The 13,228-nt window shown below is 35.9% G+C and overlaps 1 protein-coding gene across 3 annotated transcripts; it reads left to right on the plus strand.

The window, feature by feature from the left end:
* Window positions 1-677: 677 nt before the first annotated feature.
* Window positions 678-12,398, plus strand: LOC123527094 (XK-related protein 6-like). Of its 3 annotated transcripts, none has more exons than XM_045306369.2 (5): window positions 678-749; window positions 1,828-2,747; window positions 5,821-5,980; window positions 8,625-8,866; window positions 11,669-12,398. In XM_045306369.2, the coding sequence occupies exons 2-5, from the start codon at window positions 1,871-1,873 to the stop codon at window positions 12,277-12,279; spliced, it is 1,890 nt and encodes a 629-aa protein (XP_045162304.2). In that variant the 5' UTR covers window positions 678-749; window positions 1,828-1,870; the 3' UTR covers window positions 12,280-12,398. The 3 variants fall into 3 exon arrangements, with proteins under 3 accessions (XP_045162304.2, XP_045162303.2, XP_045162306.2); XM_045306368.2 differs by lacking the exon at window positions 678-749 and adding an exon at window positions 756-926; XM_045306371.2 differs by lacking the exons at window positions 678-749; window positions 8,625-8,866 and adding an exon at window positions 756-926 and having other exon boundaries at window positions 11,669-11,880.
* Window positions 12,399-13,228: the final 830 nt, after the last annotated feature.

The following is a 13,228-nucleotide window of genomic DNA, read 5'->3' on the forward strand; positions in this document are numbered from 1 at the left end:
TTAGAGAATCCATTAGCGAACACAGCATGCATCCTGACCAGACTGGTCTGAATCCATGCTGGTCGCAAACACACTTTATGTTGATTTACTCACGGCGCGGCTCATATAAAGAACTATGCACTTTATATAAGGACACCCTTTATATATAAAGAAGTATGCACTTTGTATAATGACATAATTCTACTCTATATAAAGAAGTATGCACTTTATATAATAATATAACCACTTAATATAAAAAAAATTAAATGATGTAACCACACATTATAAAGGCAAATGATTCTCCACTTTAAAAACACTATATATATAGAGAGAGAGAGAACAATCAACTTTATCATGTTTATATAAAGATAGGTCTACTCAATATAAAGTAACAACCACTCTATATAAAGATGTATCTACTTATTATAAATAACTATCAAAATAATATATTAATGACATTTCAGCTTTTAAGACAGCCGTGGCTTTCCATATAACTGCTTATGCGGCAAAAAGATGTAGAGCTTAGTCATGTAATTTGTAAATGGTACGAAAAAGTCATTTTTAAATCTATAAATAGTAATGTTGCATATAACGTTTACACGAAAAAAAAATCCCACCATGCTTAAAATAGACACTACGGTATGTCACGCTCTGTATAATTTACTGGTACCTGGCTACATTAAATTTTAACGCTCTAGGGAAACAGTTGCTATTTAATGTGCATTGGCGTGTTAATGAAATGTGAAGTACATTGTGTATGACTGTGGCTGGTGGGTTGTTTTTCTTCTTTCTGTTATAAATATATGAAAAAAAAGATATTAAAACAAGGTGACTACGCGTTTTTAGTTTCTGATTAAAAATAAATAGGAAATAAACGGGGTATGGTGTGCGTTTAGCTTCGGGTGGAGAACGAACATTCAGGGTTTATTTCCCCTATCATCAAAAAGGTATTTATCATGTATGTTTATTAGACGGTTCTGATTAATGGATGGTTAAATTGACTGATGTTTTTTTTTTATTTTCATTAAAGATCTTTTACATATGTCATTTTTATTTATTTATAGTAACAACGTGTCACAGATGAAAGAGCTTTAATAAAAATGTTATCGATTTCAAATCGAAAGTAGCACACTTAATCCGGCACAAGCGTACAAGGTATGCTTAGCTAGCCGCGACTGTTCAAAACGGGACAGGCATTCGATGCCTCTGTTTGGTCAGTGATCACAAATATTATAGGATGAGGAAATGGAACTCATTTACTATGAATATAAAGGAATTGAATAAGTGCTGGAATTATTCTTGACCATGTTTTTATGATAGCATCAATATTGACCAAACAATTATTAACCGTTTGTTTTTGAGGTCAGTAAAAATACGTTAATCTTAATTTAAGTGTAGGGGACGTTGGACGAGTTTCTTCTGTTTACTTTGTCTATATAGGAAAAAAAGAGAAGAAATTTTGATGTATCAGTAAGAAAAGCTAACGTGTGATAAAGAGAATATTACATTTCTGCCTTTCCACGTTCAGTGTTCCAAACTCCTTGAAAAAAAAAATGATAAAATAATCGAGAGTGCTTCGCATTTTTATCAGTTTATTCAACGAATGCATGCAATATGAAAAGACACAAAATGTTTAATCTTCTATATTTATAATACAGTCGCGATTCGCGCAGCTCCCCATAACTAACAGGAGAATAAGTAACGGGAGAAAGGTATAATTCCGGGTAATACGACGGTTGAGATATGAATCAAAAGTAAAATTGGTACTTTACCTCTTACGGAGTTAGAACTTAGAAGTATTGATTTATATCAAAGAATGTATTATACATAAAACTTTTTATTTGATAGACCCGCCTGCTCAGTGTAATTGGGATTAGCTGTGACAGACGTAATGGATACACGAAATCAGGAAAATTCAGATGAAGGGTTTGATGACGTAGACGGTGCTCTGTTTTCGCGAATTCCAAGTAAACAGCATAACATTGAATCCTTAGCAAATCATTCTTTAGACAGTACCGGAAAAGACGGTGTAGATGGGACATTATTTTCTAGAGTACCGAGTCAGAAAGATGGTTCCACAGCAAATAAGGCGCATCACCGGAATCAAATATATAAACCTGTTGGAGATGAAAACGTAACATTGGAATGTTCAATCAAACCAGAAGATTTAAGCGATACTGACGACGATGAACGCCATCCCAAACCCGAGGAGAAAGAAAGCTCACGTAGCTCGCGCGGCAGTTCCTGCTATGATGATTTTTCTGATGCTATACAGGGTTCCCGAGTTAGTTTGCAACTGGAAGAGGAGCCAGAAATCCAGCCCGTTGCATCCTCAACATTCTACACGCAGCCTCCATTGATTGAATGTGACAATGACATTGATTCAACATCGGAACATAATATGCAAGACAATGGTGTTGCGTTTTATTTGCAAGATAATGAAACCCCAAACGGCGCAATGCTTTCAAATGGTTTTAATCAAGCTAGACAAATTACGAAGCCTAAAAAAGCTGAAGGCAACAATTCATACGAAATGAGTCATTTTGAATGTGATGAAAATGTGGCACCTCAAAATGAATTGACTTTGAATAGTACTGATGAAAAAGATTCGTCTGTGTCACCAATGTTGAACAATGAAAGCAAAACAATTAAAAGTTCAAACTGTTGGCAGCTTACAAAACCTTTGATATTTCCTGTAGTATCATTGGTCATCTATTTTTCGGACATTGCGTCAGATATTCGCCTTGCAGTGAGCTACAGGGAAAACGGTTAGTGTTTTAATCCTTATTCCTTTGATCTCTGAATGTATTTTAGACTCGAAAACAGTAATATTACTTTAAAGTACTTAACTAATGTAATTTGAGTAAAAGATAGGAATAGCTGTTGTACACAGCCGTTCGCACGTCCCGATTTCTCCGTCACAATTTGCGGAAATGAACACTTCGCTGTGATAATCTGACATGCACTTCGCAATAATGTTGTCTTCCTTTTTTAAGCATTTTTACAAAGTTAAAATGACCCATTTTCCGACAGCAATTTTTCATAAGTTTTTGCATGCAGTTAACCACTTGAGGGAATTAATTGAAACACTGTTCACTGTGATGATCTGACAGTAAACACACAGGCCTCCCACATAACTCTATTTTTTTGTACAAGATTACGCCTCTTTTCCGACAAAGTAATTTTAGTGACCATTTTTGTAAGCTCATCTGGGCAATGAGACCAGGATTGTCCTTCATCCGGCGTGCGATGTCAACATTTTTGCTTTAGCAGCTTCTTGAAACTACTGGTCAGAATTACACCAAACTTGATCTGTAGCATCCTGGCAATGTTCCCCCCACCCCGCTACCATTCGAACAAGATTGCGAGAGGACCTTACAATGAAAACTTGTCTTTGTGTTCATATTCTTAAAATATCCCAACATCTATCAAATGCAAATATATAACTACATTTGTATAGGTATTTTATTGACATCAAAAGAAATATGCCGCTTTTAAAATATTTTCATATTAACTTGGGGGAAGTAATTACAAACTCTTACACAAATATAATGTTTATCTTTTTAATAAGAATCTTATCTTATTCTGCGTCATGGGTCTTATGTTCCTTTAATAAATCTGTAACACAATATTCAAAAAGTGGAAAGTTTCATAAGATGTTGTTTAAAAGTGACTTGTCAACCTTTAAAGCATTTCAACGTTTTAGTTATGTGAGTAGGGGAGACCGGGGATAGTTGTTACATGGGGTAGGTTGTTACATTGCAAATATTGAAGTGATGACGCATCATATAAAGTCACAGATTATGCGTGTTTGTTAGTTTTAAAAGTCGCCATCTTTTACGGATGCGTTGTTTAACTTGGTGACAGTTATTTGAAAAATAGAACAAAAAGCTAGATTTTGGGCCACGTAAGTAAATTTTCGAGTTTTTCAGACATTTTTGGTTCATGTGCACACTTGATATATATATAAAACTTTAAAAATGTTGTTGGACTAAGCAAGGAATTGTGCTAAAAATCGCAAAATGTCAAGAGGTTACATGCTTTCTCTGAGTTGTCTACCTTAGATATTGTCACGTGTCGTGGGGTCGGGGCATGTTGTTACAGTTAGTGCGGGGCACGTTGGTACATACTACCAGTTGACCCCAAAGAGAAGATTCACAAGAGAATCATTATTTGAGACTGGAACAACAGTATTAGACCTTCCTGTTTGAGACGAGGGAAACCAGAACACTACTTTTGTTAAAGTAAAATGCCTGATTGAACCAGGAAGCTGCATATGGGGATGGGCATTGTTGGCTCTATGCTGTAGTTACATTGAATAGCAGAGATGACAACTACCCCACGCGCATACTACTGAAAATGAAGTGAAATGACCATGCCAGTTACTATACAGATTTTTCAAATGGCCAAAATGTAACTGACGATATAAAGCGCTACCTTATATTGTCGACTTTGTGTAGCTGCCTTTGCACCTTTGCCATCTTAAACCATCAGAGCTCCTCTGGCGATACATACATTATTGCAATTTGCCTATGAAGATGTCGTATTCAGCGGAGATATATATATCTTATCCTGATTGGTGTGAATAGAAATGAAGTGGCGTCAATAAAATCTAATAGTGCAATAAGAGCAGCGAACAACTACAACAGGCCTGCGTTTTCTCCAGGTAAGAAATGCCAATTTAGAATGACTGCTGGATGGCGAAAGAATGTAAAAGAGCTCTTCTGACAGATATACCCGAAAAGAGTGCTAACATAGTAAAATAAGAATTCACCATGAAACTGTGGAAAATTTGCTAAAATGAGCAAAACAAGTGCTCAAAACTAAAGAACAGAAAGCAACAAAACAAAAGAAAAATGCAGATAGATGTAAACATCGTTCTATTTGTCATCATTGTGGATATGATGGAGAAATGGAAGAGATGTTTTGATTTAACCATATTGTACTGCCTATATACATGCAAATAGATACAAAAAATACAAGAAGCAGTTTCAGTAAATAGTAGGGGCCTATAGCATTGTTCAGGCTTGCATTAATGCTGAAAAAATGGAGTATGGACCTGTACGGTTTGAAATTCGCAAGGTTTTGTTTAACTTCCAAGGCTCTACTACCTACCCGGTGAAATGATTCATTTGTGAAATGAAAATGCTGTGTTATACATGTTATAAACAGATTGGAAAGCATTGTATGTTTACTGTTGTGTTGTAAAAATGTAAATTCTTTGTAAAATTGTAAAATTGCTTATTGTAACAATTTGCCCCAGACGCTGTAACAATTTACCCCAACGGTGGGGGAAGTTGTTACATTCCACCAACATGATACAACTATCTTTATCGGATAGAAATATTCTTCGTTTTAGAATTAATAGTACAAATTTGAAAATTGCAATGATTGACCTTTACAAAGATAATAAGCTGGACAAAATCGGTTAAATAATTCATCCGATACAATATAAAATATGAAAAATGTAACAACTATCCCCGGTCTCCCCTATGTTGTGTACGGAGTTAACAATACTTTGTAAGATAATTAATTGTTCTCTAGAAACCTCATGGAAATAATAGTATTGTAACCCTTATCAAGATCGACACGACTGATTCTGCCTTTGCGACCAGTGCAGATCATGATCAACTTGCACATCCGTGCAGTCTGATCATAACCTGCACTGTTCGCCATTCAGTCAGTATCTTTTTGATATGCACCCCTTTCAACAGTTAATGGTACTGTCCAAATTGAAAGATGGACCAGTTCATTATAGAAATTTAGCAAGGTAAGGGTTAATAGCAAAATGATTATAAAGGTATGTCATGAATACTGAAATAGAATTACCTATTCCTGCAGGAGATATCAATCTGTTTTGGATCACACTGAGCTGTATTCTCATTCCACATGTTTTGATGGCCATTATGGATGTATCTTGGGTATGGCTGGACAGAAAGCAGGGACACAAAAACACGTGCAGATTGATTCTAGGAGGTTTAACACTTGGACGGATCATTCGGTAAATGTTATATATTTTATCATACACTAAATGGAACTGTTCAAACCCAGTTTGATAATTTTGCTGGCCAGTATTTTTTATGAGCCTCAAAGTGGTTAATAACATTTTGAAATATAGCAGTCTCCATTTTGTTCATTTTAGGAACTCACTAACAAAAATGTTCATAAATGTCTAAAATATACAAACGAGCGTACTTCAGTATAAGACATTCTTCTTCTGTATTAGAATATTTACGTGTACACTTTGTAAGTGCGTTTTATTACATGTTTTTTTTTTTCAATGAATTATCTATATATTAGAGTGAAACATATCTAGTCATTTCGCAGTGAAATATATTTTTCACTGATACGAAACTGTAAATTCAGTCAGTTTAGTCAAAACATAAACTAAAACGAAAATTGGTTAAGATGAAAATATCTGATCTACGGATCGCGGGTTTGCGAGTTCGAGCCCTGGGCGAGGCGTATTTTCTCCGTGACGATTTGATAAAAGACATTGTGTCTCAAATCATTCGTCTTCCACCGCTGAATCATGTGGAGAAGTTGGCAGTTACTTGCGGAGAACAGGTTTATACTGGTACAGAATCCAGGAACACTGGTTAGGTTAACTGCCCTCTGTTACATAACTGAAATACTGTTGAAAAACGGCGTAAAACCCAAAACAAACGAACAAACGTGAACACCATAATTTACATTTTCACTAGTTGCTATGCAAAATATTGCATCTGGGGTTCACTCGTGCAAGGTATTTCAGTCTTACACTGAAACAAACAAATATCCTCTAAAACTTCATGTTAATACTGCAGACTTTGCTGTTTATTTTATAGATATTTACATGTCGAAAAAGATATTGGCAACTTAAAGAGATTGGACTCCAAATTTTGGCTGACGATCCTTCCGTAAAGTTTTAAGTTTTGTCATATTATGAACAATAGGACAGAAGTTTTTGTTTCTAAACTAATTACGACTAGTCGGGAATCGAACCCAGGATGCCTTGGTATTAAAAACATGCCTACCATTTTGATCATCCACCACGGAAGGATTCATACTTAACGTCCGTTCATATGAAGTTGTATAATTAAGGCAGTTTACCTTCGGTGCCACGTGACAAACGCTTTTCAATATTGAATGGAAAAATTGTACAACTAATTCTCATGTGTTTCCATATTAAATTTATAATCTATCGGTACTAAATTTGAAAGCCTTCTTGAGAAATAAAGCTATACTTTCGTGATACCTTAAACTTTTCAAGTTGCATGATCTTGGGGTCAGTCCCTTCAAAGATGCAGTGTCGAAAAATCATGACACATGCAAGTCTTTATGAGCGGAACAACTAGTTACATTTATAATTAGATTGATAATTAATTAATTAATCAAATCTAAACCACCTTTGAATCAATTTATTACTATTCATTTTATGAAGTTTTTTGACTTTCGAAAATATTTATACTGTATTTAATTGCTTTTTTTATTCTTTTAGATAATGCATTTTAGCTCAGCTGAGCACAAAGTGCTCAGGGTGAGCTATTGTGATTACCCTATGTCCGGCGTCCGACGTCGTCCGTCGTCAACAATATGACTGTTAATATTCTAGAGGTCACAGTTATAGCCAAATCTTAATGAACCTTGGTCACCATGTGCCATCTCAATTAAATCTCAGACGCTTTCGTTACTGGGTCATCTGGGATCAAAAACTAAGCCACTAGGTCAGTTAATAGGAAAACCTTTTTAACACTTTATACCTCATTTTCATATGTCAGAATATTTGTCTTTATGAAAGCTGTTGCTTGAGGTCTTAAACTAGGTCACTTGGTCATTAGACAATCTCATTTTAAAGGCCATATTTTCTACTTGATTATCAAAAATCAGTGTCAGAATATTTGTCTCGTTTAAATCTTAATTAAGTTTAAATTTGGTTGACCCAAGTTCAATAATTAGATCACTAGGTCAAATCATAGAAAAAAAACATGTTAACACTCTAGAGACCACATTTTCAGTTTGATCTTCATAAAAAATGTCAGAATGTTAGTCTCCCTCAAATAAAAGTTAGTTTCAAAACGCGGCAACCTGAGATATTAAAGAAAGAAGGTCACTTGGTCAAATAAAAAATCCTTGTTAATACTCTAGAGGCTACTTGATCTTCAAAAAAAAAACTTTGTCCGAATCTTTTTCTCTATGAAATTAAGGTTAGGTTCGAAACTGTACTATCTAGGTCAAATACTAGGTCACTGGGTCAGATCAATTTTCTACCTAATCTTAAAGGAGACTTAGTTAGAATGTTTGTCTGTTTAAGATGTAGGATAAAGTAAATGGGTCACGAAAAAAGTAGGTCATTGGGTCAAATCATTTGTTTATACTTTAGAGGCAACTTTTTCAACTTGATCATCATAAATTTTTGTCAGAATGTTTGTCTGTATGAAATCTAGGTCAAGATCAAAAGTGGGGTACCTAAGATAAAAGGTTAGGTCAACTCATTGAAAAACTTGGATAATGATCTAACTGATTTACATAAAACATGGCCAAAATGTTTGTCTCTGTGAAATCTAAGCCACATTAAATACTAAGTAATCTTGCGGTAAGAACTTGGTCAAGTGAGCGAAACAGGGCCTGGCAGAACCCTCTTGTTTTTTTTTTATTTGTTTCAGTGCTTTATCCTACATGCGACATGTTTACAAAGCAAAACGTATACCTAAAGTAAAGAATGACAATACGCCAGGGGGACACCAGCATAGAAAAACAAGGGATTGGCATAAAAATAGAGCCAGGGATGAGAAAAGGGACTGTTTTATGCTCGATTTTATCAATGCCTTTATGGAATCAGCACCGCAGTTATTTGTCCAGTTGTATTTGTATTATGCATATAACCTGGAGCTTACTTTCTTAAGAGGTAGGCATGGCTTCGTAATAATTATGTTAATATAAACAAAATGTATTTGTGTATGAAAAGATAAGCAAGTTAAATGTAGAAATAATCGCCAAAACCAGCATTGTGATTAAGAACAACACTAATTTAAATTTTCTGAAATATATAAATTTTATGTAAGTTTTCGCAGAATACTATCAGTGTAACAAGCATGGACATCTTAAAAATTTCCTATTATTTTTTCTTTTCCAAGACGGTCTGTTTCTTTCTTGTTTCCCATGCTTTTAGCTCACCTAAGCACGAAGTGCTTGAGGGAGAGCTATTGTGATCGTCCGTCATCCGTCCGTCGTCTGTCCGTCCACTACTTCTTTAGATGACATCTTCTCTGAAACGACAGTTCAAAATTGCACCAAATTTGGTCATTAGGATCTTGGCATTGTCCTGTGTCAAGTGTTTTCAAATGTTTCAGCTTGCTGCCAGAGCTTAAAATAGAAAACAACTTTTATGACCTCATCTCATGAACCGCTTGATGGATCTTCATCAAACTTGGTCTGTAGCATCACTTTAATGTTGTTCAAATTGTGATCGCTCACCGTCTGTCGTCTGTCCATCCCTCCTCCACACTTTTTTCAGAACTACACCAAACTTGGTCAGTGGCACCCTGGTATGATCCGCTATTAAGCTTGTTGGGCCACTAGAGCTAAAAAAATATTTAAACGACTTCATTCAGTGAACTGCTTGATAGATATTCTTCAAACTTGGTGTGTATCATCACTGTAATGTCCTCTCCCAAATTTGTTCAAATTTTTGCGTTTGGCCTCTAATATGAAGACAAAAGAACTAAAAATAAAAATACCAGTAATCGATTTTTTCCGCTTGATGGATCTTCATCAAACTTTGTCGATAGCATCATTATAGATCATCTCCAAATTTTATTGATATGGAAAGCACTTGGCCTCTTTTAGGACCACTAGAACTAACAATTAAATTACTTTCAAACAAATTCTTCTCATGAAGTGCTTGATGGATCTCCATCAAACTTGGTCTGTAACATTGTATATTTAATTTAGCTTGACTTTTAGAAGAATAAGGGGGCTATTGCTCCCAGTCTGGCGATGACGCATTCACGTTAAAGTTTTATGGCACATTGCTTAATTTCTCTTAGACTATATCTTCATCAATACTACCACTTTTATCATCAAACCTGAGTTAATCTTGGTAAAGGACAGACATCTTGAGGTAAAGGGGTCAGGTACCTCAAAGGTCAAAGTCAGTTTTGGTCAGGTATTGACTAAGGTTTCCTGGCAAGTTTAACTGCCCATATCATCATCAAACCCCACGTAAGGATTGGTCTTGGTTAGGGACAGACATCATTTGGTTTAGGGTAAGATACTCCAGAGGTCAAGGTCGGTGGGGTCGGATACAGTAAGTGTTGTTTAAAGTTTTGACAATTTAAGGTAGTTCTGCACGTTTGATAAACCGGAAGTGATGGCGTAACGTCATTTATCCGGAAAACTTAGAATAAAGCCTGGATTCGGCGTACAGAAATGAAAACCATTTTATGAATGCATGGCAACCTGTGAGTAAATTTATTACAATAGCACTATTACTATACTTCTAGTCAAAATATGATAATAAAACATATGACACGTTAGAAATTCAAAATAATGTCTTGAAATTAGCTTGAAATGTACAGTGCACTTTAATCATGGTCACATATCTCAAAATTAAGCACACGGACCTATATATTTTATTTCAACACATTGTAGACCATGTGTTTATTTGCAACTGTGAGAAGTTTCATCAAAATTTACATTGTAGAAACATTTCTATTTACGAAAATGTTATGAAAGTTATGATTTTCCCATAGACTCCCATTATAAAATGTTGAGTGAGGTCCACATTTTTTTCAAATAAATCTTGCGCAAAATCAAGCACACGACCCAATCTTTTTTATTTTCAATGTATAATCTGAAGTTTTGAAAAATCAGAGATAAATCAAATTCTACATTTTAGAAAAAAAATTCGATCCAGACGTGCAGAGCTATCTTAACTTCTTTAACTATCAATTCTTAAATTGCTTCTTAGTATACCTAAAACACAATCCCTAACGACTAGCCCTATCCCGTTACACCCCGTACCCTCAACCTACATCCACGCAATTTTTTTTTCTCACACTAACCTAGATGTTTAGCTCATTTTTTTCTTCCCTGATACCCCATTACCCCAGTCATTACCACTCCTCACCAATCTGCCACCATCCCTTGTCAGTACAACCCTGCAGCTCAAGATTACATTTTTCCATTTCTCACACTCACTAACTTTATCTTATATCTCGTATTGTTTGTTACATGACGTGATCCGCCGTAAGAATTATAACTGCCGGACGTTCTACTGTTGTTGCGCGACACATAGACGTTGGCAAATATAGACGCGAGGAAAGACAACACTACGAAAGAGATTAAAACGCGATTACGCTAAAGATAATAAACTTTAGTTGTTTATCACGTTTGAAACGTCATGCCGTTTCTCTTTGTGGGCGTACATATTCCGCGGTTTGTTTAAATAAAAGTGATCAGAAATACGGTATTCAAAAACTAGAAGTAGTTGTGAATGGCTATACCCGGCTGTTGGCACCTAATTAATTTTGCGGAAACTTGACAGAGCCTCGTTACCGCGGAACCTAATCATTTACCCTGTCCTCCGCACCTACAACCGAAGTAAAGTTTCTATCGTCTCCGTCACTATCTGTGCTCTTTGGGGGTAAAGTGTTAAGTAAATATTTATTGATGAAATGTTTATGATTACTTCTTTATTATATTACAGTACTAAATCTACTGTCATCTTGGATCAGTATCGCCTGGACGTATGCAGCTTATTATCGATGTAACAGAGAAGCTTTGGCGGGCACGCAAGATGTCAAGATAATAGGATTTGCATTCTTCTTTTGCTCTGTATTGTCAGCATTGGCGGCGAGATTTATTTGCACAACGCTGTTTCTAGTCCACGTTTATACTTGGATCGGTCTATCTTTCTCAGCTGCGCATTTCATAGTCATGTTTCTGTGGATATGTATCAAAGAGCGGCCTAAGCTGGAAGGGACGACAACATCAACTTGCGGACGATATTTGTATTACGTATTTTTTGCTTACGTTAGCATTTTATGTTTCATGAACTTGAATGATACCCGAGCAAGAGTAAGAATGACAGTATTTTATACAGTGATTTATATTGAAAATACCGTAATGGCGGTTTTATCTGTCTTGAAAATAAATGAAAATGAGACCGTAAGTGACAAGGCAATACATCTAATCATACTTCCGGTTGGTTGCGTATTGCACGTTGTATTACTAGTCAATTATTATCTGTTTCTGCATCCTAAAACTGGGATTTGTTATAATTGTAATAGATCTTTCAAAAAGGCCAGTCACGTTTAATTAATTTTTATTGTCTATACTTATACATGTATTCGGCCAGTTGCAACAACTTTTTAACATGCCATATTAATTGTTAACTCTGAGAGAGTTGTCAAAGCAAAATAAAATGTTGAACATAGTATTGTTCTATTTCTGACGCTTTGTTATAAGCACCTACTTTGAACGTCCGTCGTGGGATGTTTGAAACTGAGTGCACTGCGAATTTATGCGGCTACAATGTGATCACGCAGTTGAACCGAAGTCGTCGGGTGATTAAGGTCGAATGCCTTCAAATCACTTGCCCTCACTACGGCTGGGTTTGAACCTCGTTTTAGATGTAGATCACGTTCATGTGGGGAGTCCATTCAGCTGGCATACGGAAGGTCTTCGGTTCTATCCAGATGACCATCTGTGCCCGAAATGTCCGTAGGGACCCCTTTGGTCTTTCTCGACCACAATAGCTTGAAAGTCCCCATGTGACCTGTAACTCGAAACTCAACATGTTCTCCGTGACTATTTGATAAACGACATTGTGTCTGACATCATTAGTCCTCCACCTCTGATTCATGCGGGGAAGTTGGCAGTTACTTGCGGAGAACAGGTTTGTACTGGTACAGAATCCAGGAAAACTGGTCAGGTTAACTGCCCGCCGTTACATAACTGAAATACTGATGAAAAATGACGTTAAACCCAAAACAAACAAACAAACAAACAACAAAACAAACATGGTTTCACCGAGTCATGAACCCGACATTTGACAATATGATAATCGAATACGTCATTAATAAAGAGCAGAAAAATGCAAATGGTATTTCATTGCGGTCTTAGTGTTTTAGCCCGACTATTCGAAGAATAAGTAGAGTTATCCTACTCACCACGGCGACAGCGTCGGTGTTACACATTGGTAAAGTTTTTCGTACCAGTCCATATTTTGACAAAGTCTTTTGAGAAAAAGCTTTGAAACTTGCAA

The sequence above is a fragment of the Mercenaria mercenaria genome, chromosome 14 (genome assembly GCF_021730395.1).
Source record: "Mercenaria mercenaria strain notata chromosome 14, MADL_Memer_1, whole genome shotgun sequence".
Taxonomy (NCBI): Eukaryota; Metazoa; Mollusca; class Bivalvia; order Venerida; family Veneridae; genus Mercenaria; species Mercenaria mercenaria.